This window comes from Benincasa hispida, chromosome 12 (assembly GCF_027475165.1).
Source record: "Benincasa hispida cultivar pf3 chromosome 12, pf3_genome.v1.1, whole genome shotgun sequence".
In the NCBI taxonomy this organism is placed as follows: Eukaryota; Viridiplantae; Streptophyta; class Magnoliopsida; order Cucurbitales; family Cucurbitaceae; genus Benincasa; species Benincasa hispida.
In genome coordinates, this window is record NC_143489.1 from 29,239,351 (window position 1) to 29,258,241 (window position 18,891).

Consider the following 18,891-nt stretch of genomic DNA (forward strand, 5'->3'; position numbering starts at 1 on the left):
GAATCCTCAACCTCGTCATCGGCTACCATAGCCAGGATTTCAGTGAAACCCATAGCGAACAGGTGGGTTCGCAACCCTCCCACTACGTCAAGGTTCTCTCAACTCTTAAGGTGGTTCTAACCTACCAGATGAACTTCTATCAACTTGTTGACGGAGCAAGCCCTTCAACAACTCTTATTGAAGCTTCAGTAGTTTCGTTGGAAAGTTCACGCAACATGTTCTTACTACGTGGACTATGCTCCCTCATATGATCCTCCTCTAAGAAGGTAGCCTTCATTGACATAAACATTTTGTTTTCCTAAGGATCATAAAAGTAACCCCCTCGTGTACCTTTGGAGTAGCCTACAAATAGACACAACCTCAAACGTGGTTCCAATTTCTTTGGATTAGCCTCAAGCACATGTGCTAGGCAACCCCATATACGGAAGTGACCAAACTAGTTTTACGTCCTTTCTACAACTTCAAATGTGCTATGGCAACACTCTTAGAAGGAATACAATTGAGGATATAAGCTACAATCTCCATTGCAAAACCCCAAAATAAGTGCAGTAAAGAAGGGTAACTCATCATTGATCAAACCATGTCCAACAAGGTTTATTTTTCCTCTCCAATACACCATTCTGCTGAGGTGTACTTAACGCTGAAAGTTGGGAAACGATTCCATGTTTATCATATAGTTCTGAAACTCAGAATCCAAAAACTCTCCACCCCGATCCGGTCGAAGTGTTTTAATCCTCTATCCAATGCGTTTTCAACTTCAGCCTTGAACTCTTTGAACTTTTCAAAGGATTCTGACTTCCATTGCATCAAATAAACATACCCATATCGAGAGTAATCATTAGTAAAAGTGATGAAATACTTATAGCCTCCCCTGGCTCGCACATTCATCAGACCACAAAGGTTTGAATGCACTAACTCTAGAGGCTCTTTGGCTCGATAAATTTTTCCAGTAAAAGGTCTTTTAGTCATCTTGCCTTCAAGGCATGACTCGCACATAGGTAAAGAATTTTCCTCTAACTCGCTTAGAAGTCCATTCTTCACCAACCTCTCAATCTTATGAGATTGATGTACCCTAATCAAAGGTGTTAAAGTTAGACATTTTTCTTAGGAGAAACCTTAAGTCGTTTACTTTGAGTTAAGGTAGTTTTAAACATCTCTATGTTATAGAGGAAATTTGGCCATACAAATTGTTTTCTAGTTTTGATGAACAAATCTTAACACCATCTTTAGGAATAAACACGTTATTCAATTCGATGTGAAGAGTATATTTACATTCTATCAGATACTTTACAAAAATTAAGTTCAACTTTAACTTGGGAAATACATACACATCATTCAAAATGATAAATTTCTTCTGTAAAGTCAACTGAAGTCGTCCCACTGCCATAGCTAAGATGATGTGCCCGGTGCATACTCACATCGTCATCTCTCCAGCCTCAAGTTACCACTAGGATCTAATCCCCTGAAAAGAAGAACAAACATGATTAGTGGCCCCAGAGTCAATAATCCAGGCAGAATCATCATTCTCCACTAAACACGTTTCCAAAACTAGTAAATTATATTTACTTTGTTTTGCCTTGGCCTTAACGTTCTTCTTCTCCTTTATCCAACGAGGACAGTTCCACTTCCAGTGCCCATCCTGATTACAATGGAAACACTTTTCTTTGTCAACCGACACTGGTCGTCTATTTCGCTGTACGACAGGTTGTAGGTTAGCAGATGTCATCCCCTTCCCTTTACTACCCTTCTTCTTTTTCCACTTGGAAGTGTTTGAAGTAGAAGATGCAGACTTAGTCCCTGAGGTCGAACCCCGATGGAACTTATTTGAAGATGAAACAACATTTACCTTACCAACCTTCTTCTTCTTACTTTTCAGTAAAGATTGGAATGTCTGCAACTCGTTGAGAAGAGTTGTAAGGGTATAGTTTATTTGTTCAGTATAGCATTACTGACAAAGTGCAGGAAGCTATCTGGCAATGAGTGCAAAATTATGCTAACCTAGTTGCCCTCATTGACGCGTGACCCATTCATCTCCGCCACATTGAAGTGGACCATCATGTTCAGGACATATTTACGAATAGATGTACCCTCCTCCATTTTGGAGTTAAAGATGAATTTGGGAGCTTCATGCTTGAGCTATCTAGACGGTTGTCCGAACATTCCCCGTAGGGACTCCATAATCTCATGCGCTGAGACCATAGGCTTAGGTTTCTTGGCCAAAACATCATTTAAACTTACCAAGATGTAAGCTCGGTCCTTCTCGTTCGCTCGTGTCCATCTCTCATAGGCCTTCCAAACATTTTAAGTGGCATTCTAAGTCGGAATAAGAGGACACTTCTCCGTAAGGACGAACCTCAGGTCATCGATGATTAATATTGTAGTGATCATGTGTTTCCAACTAGCGTAATTCTCACTAGTCAACTTATCGATGCTTAATAGAGTTAATGTGTCTATAGCCATTTTAGCATTACTGAAAAAAGAACAAACTTAATGAGTCTATACAATACCACTTTTAACACCAATTTTAGTTTTAGTAAAATAGTTTCCATGTACCCTAAGTGAAAAGACATCTATTTCGTAATGATGCCCCAACGAAGCAAGACAAAAGTCACCGGTAGGGACATTTTCAACCATTAGGCAGAAACAACTCTTGTAACTGACACTAATAATCACCATTTTTCGGTCCAGAGCTGTTAACCTTTAACAATTTCACGTAAGTGTAACCCCTCATTTTTGGCCCTAGAGTCTTGTCCTAATGTGCCCACTGTAGGGAAAAGGCAGATTAGGACAAGAGACTAAAGCGACCTTATCCTATATAAGAAACCAGATAAAGAGTCGTACAAAACTTTCATCCTATAGGGGGACACTCCCAGGGTGCCTCGAGGCAATGCAAGAAACGTTATCCAACCTAATTAGAGACACCGTGGGATATGTTGTCACATGTCCCGCTCCCACTTACTATGAACATTCTCTTCATTCACCTTGGTATTGACCTACGCAAATACCATCCTTTAGAGGGACACTCCCAAGGTGCCTGGAGGTCGAGGATAGATCACACGGTGTGAACATAAAGGGAGAAACGTGAAGAGGTTTAAGTGAAGTATCATATACCCCAAGTACCTCCCACTGAATGTTCTATCTAGGGGTTCATTAACTTAGATCATCCGGCTACTGATTTTATCTAAGTGTGTTTAATCTAATAAAAAAAAAAAAAAAAAACTCTTGTCTTTGAAATTAAACTCTCTAATGGACTATCCTCAAATTTGTATGCATACATCAAATCTATCTAATTCACCTTTCCAGGTAGGTTCCCAGGTAGGGGTGTTCCGTTTCTTTCAGCTTAAGTACCCCAGCCTAGACAGAACTCGCCTTAGACAAAAGGTCTCTTATATATAGATTTGCTACATATTTAATCGTTTATTAGTCAATTTAATCCTATTAAACTGATTAAAAGATTAAACCTTAGGTTTTTAATCTCATTAGAATCGTGATCTTAGGTCTATTTCCATCAAGTTTTAAAACTATTTTAAAAACACGATTCAAGCCTAAGTTCACATGCATGTCTTTCTTATTGATTTTAGTTCTAATTTCCCTTATAACTTATAAAAGAAACAACCAAAACCATTCACATTGCTATGCATAACTAGGTATTTATAACTCTTATAAATTTAACCTATGTGTCATGCTTCATGCAATGTCCATTCATTACTATATATAACTCTTATATACTTGGTAATGAACTAAGCATACATGCTTCCATACACCCTTATACTATAATACTTATAATATAAAGATGATGCATGAATATGCTTAATGCATGCATAAATATATATTATATGATGCATAAGCATGCTCTTGTATAATTTTAAACATGCAAACTACTATATCATAACTCTTACAATATAGAGATAATGCATGACCAATGCATAACCTAAGGTGGGATTTATACTATATGACATATAATAAAACATACATCATATGTACATTCACAAATTAATGGATCGGGATGATTAGCCTAAAAAATAGGAAATAAATTCTATCTATTACATAAAACCATTGAGTAAACCGGTTCACAAGCAAACTGGGTCTTGAACCACCCGGGCGAAGTCTTCCCTGATCGTTTAGTAAATTGGACAAGTAACCACAATCGCTTAGCTATGATTGAGTACCATTTCCAATACGATGAAGCATGAGGCCACTCAATCGTTTAGCACACTAAATTTAAACAACACAAGTCTAAACGATTGTCTAGATGACTACAATGTTGTGAAGCATGATCGTCTAGTCAATAGAATAACAAACATCAAGTAACAATTACTATGCGATCGTGTAGTTAGTGACTAAACGATGAAGCTTGTTGAGCTACACGATCGTTTAGCGCGCGCGTCTACCTTACAGCCGAGTATCCCATACTCAATGATCGTTTACCCCCATCATTTACACGATCTGACCAACGCTTGGTCTTCTTCTTTCTCGAAGTAAATTGAATCTCCATGTCTTAAAGCTTCATCATGGACAACTCAAACTGACTTAAATACTTTGAATTACAGACTCGATAGTAAGTTAATATGCCCAAAAACACAGAGGCCCTTACAATTAACTTTGAAAAAGTAAAAGAATTCAACAACCAGAGGCAATCATCCCAGAAACTCCATTAATCCATATCCACAAACATATTTAACACTTAAACAGAATGTAAACATGCTTACACCCACCAAGAATGTAAATGCTATTCTATACATCAATGGATTTGGAATATCAGAACCTTGCTCTAATACCAATTGAAGGAACTCTTATCAAAGAGAACCCATGAGCGAAAGCACGATCGATCCAAATTCATTGTGACAGAATTACAAGCATTCACAAACATACAAACCAGTTATGCATCTTCTAACAAATTACGACATGCTATAGAAAATAAATACAAAAGGAACGAGAGACATACCTTTGAAGGACTCTTCTTCTAAAGACCTCTCGCTGTCTCTACGATCTTCTAGTCAATTGTCTGGTCAATCACGAACAATCTTCTCCACGAACAAGTAACCTTTTGGACACCACCACTCAGTAACCTTGGTATTTTCGGAGTGAGAATCCATGAGGTGTGAGCTCTATTGGATTTGGTAGAGGGATGGAGGAAACAATAATCAAACTAAACGACCAAGCAAGTGTGAGAAGGACACTATCTATCGTATAGACTTTGTGCTTGATTGTTTAGTAAAACTCTGCAGGTACACGATAATTCAAGAAAAACAGACTTGATCGTTTACACGATCGTTTAGAGAATCTCGCTTGCTACGCGATCGTTTAGTAAAACTTTACACGATCCTTTAGTGAAAGGCGCCTACACTATCGTTGAGTCTTTTTCTTAGAAGGCTATCGTATAGTCTTTAGATAGTTAAATGATTAGTCATGCGACTTATGAAGCGATTCTTTACAAAATGAAAACATTTTTTCATTTTATCCTTCAGTTATGAAAACTGAACATAACCTCCTACTTCATGCACGGTTAAAGGAAAAATCGCCTATAATTATCGTATAATTGTTTTAACTATAAATAAATATAATAACTAACTTATCATATTATATTTATAACCTATAGTTTTAATATCACATCATATGTAACATTTAAACCATAGTCCTTTTCTCCTTTACTTAATATAAATCATATTTATATCATATTCCTCTAATTAATGTGTCTCATACATCATATCAATTATATCACATATAATTGAACCAATTTAATCATATCATATATAATTAAACTCCCTCTTGTCAATTTGAACACTTCAAACTGACCAACAAACTGATTCTCAACTTGAATCCATTGAGCTACCAAGGGGACCTTATGGACTTGTAAATTGAAACTCCAACGATACATGAATAGCTAACTAAACTCTTTAGTTACGAGATCCACCATCTGTTAACTACCGGACACTCAACTAAAGACTGACAGCTGCACTCTTTTCACCACAGATATATTTTTGTGTCCAATGGATATAACCAGTCAACAATACGATAACCCTTCACAGATGCTCGTAAGTACGGTTGGGCCAATTTACCGTTTTGCCCCTGTAATTACATCTAACTCCTTAAGTACCACAGATCCCCTAATGAACAATACGTCATAGTCCTAATATGAGTGGACACCTCTCGGGCCATGAGAAGGTATGTGGCGCCACATCGTTCAAGTCCTGGAATCAACCCTTAAGGGAGAAATCTATCTACTTACCTCTGCTTTATGGAAGCAGTGAATTCCATCTTGTGTAGCTGAGTTCCCATCTCCCTAATCAGATGAATCCCCAAAGTGGTAGGTTTGAGTCAGCAATCTGGCCACTCGCACCCATGCAAATCAAAGTACCGCCCTCAAAGGCAGGAGTTCCCAACTCACTCAGGATTAAGGTCATGTTAGCTATGGTCATGTTAGTGAAATGAAGTCTCTGTCATGAACGACGTTATATAACGAGACTAAACACTTCGTGGTCCGGTCTTATACAAACTCCTTTGTATAGGACACCCCCATTCTCATGTCTCCACATGAATGATCAGGATCAGATCATCTGTAACACGTCACAACACTTGTAACTATCTACAAAGTGGGTTGTATTCGTAGTGTCATCAAGATAAGGTTTTCCTCCTATATCCATATACTACAGACCATTTAGGTTATCACTTAAGGCATGATTCACTTGTATGTCTCCACATACATGCTTAAGTTACAATGACAACCAGAGATCTTAATATATTGGTTTTTGGTAAATGCAAATAAAATATCTCATATTTCATAGACAATAGTGAAGAAAATATCTCATATTATTACATCACAAACGTTTGTTCATACAGGTGTTTACAAACTACATGACCCTACGAGAGTTTAGGACATCAATTCCAACAGTATGTGGATGATATCTTACTCATGGAAATGATGTAAGATTACTGAAAGATATAAAGAAATTGCTAGCTGTCGGTTCCAAATGAAAGATTTCGGTGAGGCACAATTTATTCTAAAGATCCAGATCATCAGGGATCGTAAGAACAAAATGTTGGTCTTGTCTCAAGCATCGTATATTGACAAGATGCTTATCAGATATTCGATGCACAATTTCAAGAAGGGTTTATTACTTTTCATGCATGGAATTATCTTGTCTAAGGAATAGTGTCCTAGGACCCCTCAAGAGATTAGGGAAATGAGACAAATCTTCTATGCATCGGCTGTTGGCAGTCTTATGTATGCAATATTATGTACCAGACTTGACATTTTCATGGAGTAGGGATTTTTAGTAGATATCAATCCAATCCAGGATTAGATCACAGAACAGTGGTAAAAAAAATCCTCAAATATCTATAAAGAATGAAGGACTATATGCTTGTCTATGGAGCCAAGGATTTGATCCTTACAGGATATACGAACTTTGGTTTCACACTGATAGGGATTCTAGGAAATCCAATCAGGATCAGTGTTCACTCTTAACGGAAGAGCTATAGTCTGGCGAAGCATCAAGCAAGGATACGTCGTGGACTCCACAATGGAAGCTGAATACGTACTTGCTTGTGAAGCTACTAAGAAAGTTGTTTGGCTGAGGAAATTTCTTACTGATTTGGAAGTCGTTCCAAATATGTCTTTGTCCATCACACTTTATTGTGATAATGTGGTGTTGTGGCAAATTAAAAAAAAAACCTAGAAGTCATAAAAGAGGCAAACACATTGAGAGGAAATATCACTTGATTTGAGAGATTATGCAATAAAGTGACGTGATAGTCATGAAGATAGCTTTGAAGCAACGTTGTTTATCCGTTTACGAAGGTTCTCACAGCTAAAGTGTTGGAGAGTCATCTAGAAAGTCTAGGTCTATGCGATATGTAACACATTGTCTTGGTAAGTTGGAGATGTTACTGGGTATAATGTATGTCCTATTTATTGTATTATGTACTCTATTTGTATTGTACACTCCACTTCACTAGCTTTAGAACAAGTGGAAGACTGTTGAGATTTGTGTCCTAAATCTCTTTATTCTCCGAGTTTTTGAACTTGTACAAACAAATTGTTTATTAATAAAATAAGTGTTATTTTATATGTGCATTAACTCAATTCAATAAACTAAGATCCTAGGTTATTTTATGTAGCTTAAACATGTATGTGGTGGCATATAGGTAGAAATTTTTGAAGCTTTAAATAATGGTGAAATATCATGTGGTCGAGGATTAAACAAGGGGACAATGATTAAATGACCAAGAGATACTCAATGGGAATCACATTACTACACTTTAACGAACTTCATTACAATGTTCTCTTTAGTAATTCATCTACTTGAGACAATTGTGTAAGGTGGATCGAATTTAGAACAAAAATATGAAGCGAAAATTCTAATAAGTTCGATCCTATCTTTTGACTTTGTTTTTCATACACATTTTATGAAACTTATCTTGGAAATCACAATTGACTTGTTCCAAGCATTACAAAGAAAAGATCAGGATATTGTGAATACAATGATTTAATCACACCATTATCATGTTGAAGTTATCTATGTCGTCATTGATATGCAACTTTAAAAGTTGAACAATCGTTTTACTGAAACAAATATTGAGTTACTTCTCTACGTGGCATATCTGAATCTAAGTAATTCATTTGTTTCTTTTGATAGAAAATGCTCAATCAACTCGCTCAATTTTACCCAAGAGACTTTTAAGCTATTGAACTATCTATGCTTGAGGATCAACTTCAAATTACATTGTTGATATGCGTTCAAATATTTAGTTTGTTGAGATAAAAAGCATATGTGATCTTGCAGTAAAAATGGTCTTGACGAGTAAAGACAAAGTCTACCCATTAATTTATAGATTACTCACATTGGCGTTAATTTTATCAGTTACTACAACTACTATAGAGAGAACATTTTCCACGATGCATAATTGTGAAGACTTGATTGTGTAATCGAATGGGAGATCAATGGATGAATGATTGTCTTATAGCCTATATTGAAAAGGATTTTGATAAGCTAGATACTGAAGTTATCATGGATCGATTTCAGAATATAAAAACTCGTAGAGGATAATTATAATGTATTAAATTAATTAATTAATGAAATTATGAATACTTCTCTTACATTCATTTATAGATTTTTTTTTTAGACTTGTACAGTCTCCTATATAAAATTTATGGCTTGGACACTATCAATGGTTAAGGGGTGAAATGAAAATTTTGAAATGCTCGAGTATAAGTGAAAACATCCCAAAGTGCAAAAGCATAATTGAAACCTATCATATGTTTACCTATATCATTATTCTAAGTCATCATCACTAACTTTTTCATTTTTATTTTAACAAAAAGGTTAGAAAAAGACTACATTTCAGAACAAATTTAAAGTTCATCAGTAAAAATAAAACTTTGGAAAGTTTAGAGACATTATTCAAATCTACCCTAAAGAATTTTGGAAGAGGTGTTTTTGAATTATTAATGGTCTAATGTCCCTATATCAACTTCATTAGTATAGCGGTAACACTGCCAAATGTCTAAATTCACTCCAAATCAGTTCACCATCCTTCAAAAAAAAAAAGAAGTTAATTCTATGCATTAGTTGTTGGACCTATTGAAAATTTATAAATGTAGAGAGATTTAACTTGCAACCTTCATTTTTATTTGGAGCAAGCTCATGATAACCCAATAAATATTCCTCCTCTAATCAAACTAATTTTTTTTTCTGTTCTATTTCTTCATTAATCATAAACAGTGGCGATAATATCACCCCTTTTCAACAAAGACTATTACAGAGAGCTATTCTTGCTGACTCCTGAATTAGTTGAAGTTCCAAGGTAACAAGAATTTGAGCGAGGAACTAATCTAATAGAGTGATTGTTGATCGGACCTCGATGACAAATACATAACGATCAACCAAGAATCTTCCTTGTGTACAATGCTGTTCTCCAAGAAAGCAAGACTGAAATGTCGACGAATTTGTGTTTGTCTTGAGAACAATTACTCAAGAAGCTTATTGCATGTTCCAACACCTACAGCAGCAGCAAGATGCCAAGCTGCATGAATGAATGGAGTTTGGGGCAAAGCATCATCAGCAATAAAAAGAACACCACCTAACAATGTTGACATTTTATGCACGTTGTGAGCCATCCTTAAATCTGGATCCTTCAAAGCTCTTTTTGCAAATATTACCTGAGTTTTAAAATGAAAATATACATCAGACTCATCAGTAAACCATTAACATGTATGAATATCCTACTCATGATTGAAAACGAAATTTCCTTATTTCAGAGCAGTGAAGACTGAAGAGACTAAATTTTGAGGAAACAGGCTAACTTTGCAAATTGAAACGAGTCACTTTGTCCTCGACAGATAGATTAGGTACATCAATGATTGAATCCATCGTCATCTAAAACCGTATAAGAAAATAGTTGAGCAAATGGACAGTAATTCTCAGTAATAATCGATAGATCCAGCTTCATCCAACAAGTCATCCTATAGAATGCTGTCAACTGATTTTTGAAATATACAGAACCAACCTATATTAATCAATGAGCAAAGGAATGAGCTGTAAATAAAAGCGACACCAAAAAGTTACCTCCATCATCCCAGTGTGAAGAGCAGAAACCGTAAAGGGCCTCAAAGGCAATAGAAGTGCAGATGCAGCCATCAACAACTTTGGGTTATCGTTTTTTAGAGCTCCTGTCAGACACTGCAAGATAGTGATAAGAATGCTATTAGGATAGAATTTTGGATATTAGTAGGTATTAAGGGTATGTTAGTAATTAGCTAACGAGTTTGTTAAAGAAGATTGGTTATAAATACAGTGAGTGAGATCCGAAGAGGGTATTATTTTGGTGAATGATTTAGGGATTGAAAGGAGAGTCTAAGGAAGGGTACAAGTACCTCAAACACTTGAACACTTGATTTATCTTATAATTTTGTTATTGTTTATATTTCAAAGGTTGAAAGTTTGGCTCTAGAAACTACTACCGAAACATCAATTGAGACATGAGAAAATCCAAGCATCTTAGGTTGAAAATCAGTAAATATCAGTAATATAAATGTGATTAACAAACATCTTTTGTACTTTTAAATTAAGGGAAGATAGAGAAAACCATGACAACTTAAACGTCACAAGTAGAAGCTGAATATCTTTTATTCAGTAGCACCAATATTCAGAGATACCGTAGGATGACTATCAGTATATCAAGCATTGTTCTGACATCATAAACTTCAAATATGCTTAGAAAAGGAACTCAAAGACTCAAAGTAAATCACCTAATCATACATAACACGTATGAGAATTCTCATACCCCACATTAGCAAGCTTAATTATGCGAGTTGGTAACCTCCCTTTTGTCTTATTTCAATAAACAAATCCATTTTTAACTTACCACCGTGGCTGCGGCTATCATTGTGTAGTCCGCCCATCTTAGGTATTGTCTCACTTTTCCCCTGGAAGAATGATATAAACTTGAGGCAACTCCTACTCCAATCAATGAATTAGCATATAGCTTCATTGGGAAATTCCTCCTGTCCCCGAAGTAATAGGCAAATAATCAGACAAGCACCTAGACAGATATCTATCATTACAAGAAAACGTTCAGCAGCAGTTACCTAGGTGCCTGGATTCCAAGAGCAATGAAAGGAAGTGAGGTAAGCACATTAGCCACCCTCTCTGCCAAATTCCGATCACCTACCAACCAAATAAAGGAGGAATAATATTTAGGAACCATTTATATAATTAAGGCTAAAGAACGGGAAGGGTGTCTTGGTGGTAAGGCCTTGGCATGTTTAGAGATATGCTCTAAGTCCTAGGTTCAAGCCTCATAGAAATTAACTTTTGTCTCTTGGCACTTCCTTGGGAGATGATGTCGGAGAACAAATCTCATTTCAAGAAAACGTACTATGAAGGTGAAGTAATTTCAAGAGTATACCTTGTATACAACCCCCAACAGGTCTCAAACAGGATGGTCTTTGCTCCCATACCCATCTGAAGATCATGAAAAAACCGTTAATACCATGGTATGGTGACATTTTGTTATTCACCCTATTATGAACAGTTGAAAAAGTTGGCGGAAATCAGACTCTGCACTATGAAAAATTACAACAGTTAATTTTATTGGTTTCAATAATAAAGGTGATAGTTAGCTTTGGTAGGCTCAATAAACAAGTAATGTAATGTAGGGGTATGAGAGAAGTCGTGAGGGCAGGGCTATAGGAAGGAAAAATGTCTAAGGAGATGATACTTTTGGTAATTAGAGTTTGCTTGCTGGAGAGAGGGGAGCTCTCTGAACATCCTAATATTGTACAATGTTTGCGGATAAATAATATTGAGTTCTATCATTTTTCATGTTAACTTACTGCTTTAGCAATGGCTGATTCACACTTATAGCTGAATTTCCACAACTCAACTGAGAAAACTCATCTTGTGTAGTCTTTTCCAACACCAATTGCGAATCAGGCACGATAGTAACCCCATGCAGACCTTCAAGGGCTCTACTAGAGTTTGATTTATTCTGGATACCCATCAGAGTTTCAGTAATAAGCTGAATCATTCTCAATGCCAGCAAGAATCTGCCGGCATTGAACAAAATAACCGTGTCCAGTGCAAACTCCTATGTTGAACTGCACAGGTAAAATTCACAGTTACTTTCAGTTACAGTTGCTACATATGTTAACAAAATAACTTACTTCTAAATCAAATCTTCCTTTGAAGAAATAAACATTCCAAGAAAAATAAATAAATATAAAAAGGAATCCCACATTAACAATTGCATACTTTTTTGTCCTTTCGATGAATTAGTCCCAATTGCCATGAGAATAGATGACTGGACAATACTTTTTTGGCCTTTTGGTTAATAGAAAAGAAACTTGATAGCTAACTTTTTCCATTGCCTATGTGACCTTACTTCTTTTAGCGAATCATTGTTTAATCAAGGACAACTCAATTCAATGGGAGGGAGGTAAAGATAAATTTTTATCCTTACAAATAGCAGGATTGGTTTTTCATGTTAGTTGGTAGCAGCTGTGAATCTCAGTGCTTGTGTACCTCAATAATTAATACTCTATACGAATCACCACACACCCCACAAATCAAAAATTAAAAATTAAACCATGAATTCATGCCCATTATTCAATCTTTTTTATGATTGCAATCTTAATTTTGAAGCAAGATGGATGAGTACAATTACAATGAATATTATCAAACACCTTATCGGCATTACCAAAAACCAACTTAAGACCGTAGGAATTCATGTGGGGTTTCCAAAATTCGACATGTCAGGAACCAAAGCACAAAAAAAAAACAAAAAAAACAAAAAAAACAAAAAAAAAAAAAAACCCAGAAAGGATTCGACATTGAAAGAGGGAAAAAAATCGAAGATATGAAATGGGAAAAATTAAAAGCTTCATTCATGAACACACAACCTGGATATGATCATAGTGGGAAGAAGAGAAAACCTGAAGAAGAGGAGGAATATATTGAGATGCCGCGGCGGGGAGATTAAGGGGAATTTTGGGGGCTGGAAAATGGTGGAGAAAGGGAATTAGAAAAAGGAGATGCGAATTACTGAAAAGAATCTTCTCTTTCGACGGCGCGCATATTCGTATTCCCGAATCTAAGAGTCCCTCAGGCCAAAAACCTCAACAAAATCACTGGAAAATAGGAAAATTTTCATATCAGCTTCATCAGGGCCCGCGCGAAAAGGTATGGAGTCTTGCACAGCTAATCGGATGATAAGACTATGAGAGTTTATGGAGATATTTTGGATGAATTATGATCTAAACTGTTAAATGATATTATCTAATTATCAAGCTTGTTCAAAGAATTTATTTGGAGGCCAAGAAAATTTTGTGGCCATTGGATCTTTTCATATTGTCTATGACTAATTTGTGGCTTATTTGATGGCTAAGTTAATTTGAACTATAAATAGATGGGCACTTTAGCAAATCATCTCAATGAGAAAAATGTGAGATAAATTAGAAAGAATTTGTTCAAAGTTTGTAACTCATTTGTTATGGATTTTTCCTAGTTTGTGTAGGGATTTTCATGTAAATCATGTGTGTCCATCACAAACAATGTGTTGATATTATACATGACATGTTACTTAAATTTTGTCTCTAATAAAATTAGTCAATCATATTACAATAATATTTTATATAACATTCATTCAACCAGTCACCTATAGGATTATGACCATAAATTGATTTTGCCTTGTAGAGGTTGTAGTCACAATCTAGGCTTTCGTCACACTCAGCACAAAAATCACAAAATTACCTAAATGAAACCAAATAGTTTAATCTTTTTTTCTAAGTTAAGTGTAATTACTACATCATGAGTGAAAATTGCCAAACATTCTCAATCTCCCTTGAATTAGATGTCATACGTGTGCATTTAGAGCCAAGTAACCATTAACAAGAGTTTACATAATCAAAGAATTAGCTTGTGTTGTGGGTCGCCACTATAGGGAGGATGGTCACACACAGTCATAAAAAATGGCACGTCAGCTCTTTTCTTTTCTCGTCTAAGAAACACAAATATATTGAGTATATATTTGGAAGTAATTAAACAAACTAAGTTTATATGGCAAAATTCACAATAGGTGAAACACATATCTCACTAAACATGAAATAATATATACACACGATTTATTTATTTATTTTTGAGTTGGTCATGGAAACGTATCTCTCTCAATGTCTTACTTATGAGAGTAGCATTAACTAATATCTTAATCATGCACAAAAGAATTATTTAATTCATCTTTAAGGTATTGATTTAATCATGATCAATCAATACCAACAACATAAGTCATACTTTTTTTTAAGAAATACAAACATAAATATTAGCTACAACCTAACAACAATCGTGTCGAGCTAGCTCATGCACAAAGATTTCTGTAACCTATATTTTGTAGTTTTTAACGAAGCAACCTCATCCAGCAGAACTATGCCAAATGATATTGTCCCCAATCTTGCACTAGGCTTAACAGCTTTTCCCTCAGGTCAATGTGCTGTCTACTAGAAACACAACCATTAAATGTGTCTAGATAGTCCACCATCCATTCGCTACGGAAAACAATAGAAGGAATGACCTCCTTATGCACCACTTTATTCCGATCACTCCAAATAGCCCACGCCCTAACACAAACCAATGTGAAATCCTTTTCAGAAAGACAAAATAATTCATTAACCTAAGCCTTGTCGGTGAAGTCCTGAAAATCCATGACGCCAATCCAGAAAAAGACATCACCATATCCTTTTTGCCCTACCACATTCAAAAAAGAGTGTTCCATAGATTACTCACTGGCCCCACAAACTGAAAGCTTAGGAAGAACATCAACACGACATTTTCAAAGATTTAAACGGGATGAAATAAAGTTATGGAATGCTCTCCAAACAAAATGTTTAATCTTGGTAGGGATCTTAGAATTCCGCACCTTCTTACACCAACTCGATGTCACACCCTCCTCCCGAGCTTAACTCCTTCCCTTAAAAGGAGGCGTGAAGACAACGAACATTACTCTTTTATAATGCTAGCTCTCCAATACCTTGTTTTTACAACTAAACTCTAAAGACAGAAGCGTTTAAAAAGAATTTATTTTGTACAAGACATTAATGTTCATACGAGTTCATGATTACATACCATACACTATCTTCCAAATTCCCAACATGATCCCTAAGACGAAATGATTTATGTAATCATTCTGCTGACCAACTTTCGTAGCACTTCGCGACATCCTCTTCCTACTACCTGGGATGGGGGGAATAAAAAATTTGGAAAACATGAGCTGGAAAGCTTAGTGAGTGGTATGTTTTGTATGAAAATAGGTTTTTGTTTTTGAAAAATATTTTTGGGAAAACAATTTCGTAGACAATCAAATACAGCATGGATGACCTTAGTCTGATAACTAAGATGAAGTTGGCATGATCATATGTTTCTCCAATAATGCAACTATTCAACCAAACACAAGTCTAAAGAAACCATTCCAGTACCTAACACAACTCGTCGAATGTGCACATGTTGACAATATTCAGCTAGACATACTCAGGTACGCTGACAATCCCAACCAGACGTCCACGAGATATGCTAACAAGTTTCCTAGGTACAGTTCTAGTTTTCAATCAAGCACATGCATCCATACCATTCAAGAAAACATTCAAAGTATCTGAAAATCACAAGGAAACATATTTCCCAATCATGCCATGGATTTTCAAAACCATACATATATATATACTACCATATAAGTATATAGATTCGTAAAAACATTGAAAGTAAACCACTCGTTCTTCTCTAGAATAAGGGTTTCCATGCCTTCTATAGTTTTTATTTCACTTTAACCCCGAGCCTGTAACGATCTAGAAACCAACTTAGAATTCCATGTTTAAGGTTAAAATAATCTTAGAACACTTTTTTTACCCTAAACCTAGCTCACCAACCCAAAAGACCTCAAACTAATCCTTTAAATTGGAAAACACAGTTGTTGGATGCAAGACTACTCTTCAAAAGGACCAACTAGATGCAAGGTTGCCTCCTTTTCAACGCATAGATGAGCTTCTCAATGCAAGGTCACAAGTTTGCCTCTCGAATCTCTCCAATCACTTCCTCCTTGAATCTTTTAAGAGGTTTTTGAGTTGTGGAGTGAAATGAGAACCTTAGAGGGTATTTATAGGCTTCAAGACTCCATCCTCGTCATCCCTTTCCACTCTCAACGCATGACAGCTCCTCCTTGGAGGAAATTTGAATGTCTTCTTCTCGTTGAGGCACCACCTTCTTCCTTGCAATTGCCTACTTGTATGTACATAAGTTGTGTCTAAAGGAACTGTGAACTTCCATAGCGGAAGCGAGGATCGGCCCAATTTTCAATTCTTTACAGAACAATGAATTTACAGAATTCAAACAGCAATTATGCATTAATTCTAAAATTCACAGCATGCATTTAAAGAAGAAAAAAGGGGAAAAGAAATTCATACTGTTGAAGATCACTACAGTCTTCATGAATCCTCTTCCTCTCCCATCACGAATAAGAAATCCTCAAACCAGTCATGAACAATTCGTGAGGACACTACCACGAGAATTTCCTCTATATTCTCCTTAGGCCATGGTGAGAATAGCAAGAAGTGTGGCCTTTGTAGAATTTTAGAAGAGAAAGAGTTTGAGAGAGGGGAAATTATCTCTGGAAAAAAAACAGAAAAAAATCACCCTCTGGTTTTTCTTCTCTGTAAAGAAGAAGATGGAAAACCAAAAAAAAAACTTCCTGCGTAAAACCACCTACCTCCCACTCTCTATATGGGATCAAGAGAGAATTAAGGGGAAGGAAGTTATTTCCCTCCCTTTAAAATTAAAATTAAAATTAAATTAATTCTAATATATATATATATATATGTGTGTGTGTGTGTGTGTGTGTTTATAACCTATAGTATCAAATGCAATACAACCTATAGTTTTAATTCTCTCATTATTTTATGGTATTTAATATAAATCACATTTATACTAAATTTAATTATATGAATCCAATCCCTATAATTAATATTTGAATCATATTCAAATATTTATTTCCTTTCAAATAAACTTTATATTATAATGTATCAAATACATTATATTAATTATATCACATATAATTAATTTCCTCAATTAATTTGAATAATTCAAACAAAATTAATTTTCAATTATCCCTGTTAAGCTATAGAGAGGAACTTATGGACCTAATTGTAGCTTCAATGGTACTTAGATAATTAATTAAACTCTTTAATTAAATTACCCAATATCCCTTAACTGTTGGTCACTCCATTAAAGACCGACAGCTGTATTCTTTACACTATAGATATATTTCTGTGTCTATTGAATATAACCAATCAACGGTGCGAAAACCCTTCACAAATTGCTCATAAGTACAGCTGGACCAAAACTATGACCAAACCCCTCCTAGGGCAAGAAAGGGTGTGGTGCCACATTGTTCAAGCCCCAAATCAGCCCTTAAGAAAACAATTTATCTACTTACTCAAACGTTAGGGAATAAGTGAATATCGTCTTGTGTAGTTGTGTTCCTGGCTCTCTAATCAGACGAATCCCCAAAATGGTAGGCTTATTAAGTCGGTGATCTGACCTCTCTCACCTATAAAAATCAAAGAACTGCCCTCATAGGCAGGAGTTTACAATTCAATCAAGATTCAGGTCATGTCTGAAGGATCTCTTACCGAAGAGTTCCATGAGCGCGTTCGGATCGCTCCGATCTCACTGTGACCGAAATACACATTATACATTGAAACACACAGTTATGCAAACTAACAGTCAATTAAAGGCATGCTTTTAACAACAATAAACAAGGGAGAGAGTTGCCATACCAGTTGAAGATGTTCTTCAAACTTCAGAACTCAATGCAGCAGAAACCTCTACCTGATCAACCAACGTTCGAACAGATGCATCGACTGCAGCAGCACGAACAACCGCGAACTCACGAACGCAACGGGGACGACACCACTATAAAAGAGCCCCAGGTATTCCCAGAGTGAGAGCCCAAAGCATTGTCTTTGGTGAATTTGGTAGAGGAAGGAGGAAGATCAAATCGTGTAGGTGATAAGTAATTGAGAGGGAAAAGGTGCTATTGTATAGCACGATGCTTATCGTTTAGGAGAAACTACACGATTTTGTAGGTTTTACAGAACGATCGTTTAGGAAATGGTATACAATCGTTTAGTAAGCTCGGCACACACTACGATCGTTTAGGGAAGCTATCCGATCGTGTGGGAACTAGTGTGCGATCATTTGGGCGTGAGGTGGACGATCGTTTAGGCGAAGAGTGACTATAGGCTCTCGAAATACTTAAACGATTGATTAGTTTTCACCAGCGCGATCTCTTTTTCTTTTTGGACGGACGATTGAACGAATGATTCAAAATGAAACAATTTCATTTTTATTT

At 36.0% G+C, this 18,891-nt stretch overlaps 1 protein-coding gene across 2 annotated transcripts; it reads right to left on the reverse strand.

The window, feature by feature from the left end:
• Positions 1 to 9,609: 9,609 nt before the first annotated feature.
• On the reverse strand, positions 9,610 to 14,035 carry LOC120092600 (uncharacterized). 2 transcript variants are annotated; one of them, XM_039050738.2, is made up of 7 exons: positions 13,436 to 14,035; positions 12,338 to 12,601; positions 11,911 to 11,966; positions 11,591 to 11,669; positions 11,368 to 11,506; positions 10,569 to 10,682; positions 9,610 to 10,162 (listed from the first exon to the last, which is right to left on the reverse strand). In XM_039050738.2, exons 2-7 carry the CDS (start codon positions 12,529 to 12,531, stop codon positions 9,971 to 9,973), a joined length of 774 nt encoding a protein of 257 aa, XP_038906666.1. In that variant the 5' UTR covers positions 12,532 to 12,601; positions 13,436 to 14,035; the 3' UTR covers positions 9,610 to 9,970. The 2 variants fall into 2 exon arrangements, with proteins under 2 accessions (XP_038906666.1, XP_038906667.1); XM_039050739.2 differs by having other exon boundaries at positions 13,403 to 13,746.
• Between the last annotated feature and the right edge of the window lie 4,856 nt (positions 14,036 to 18,891).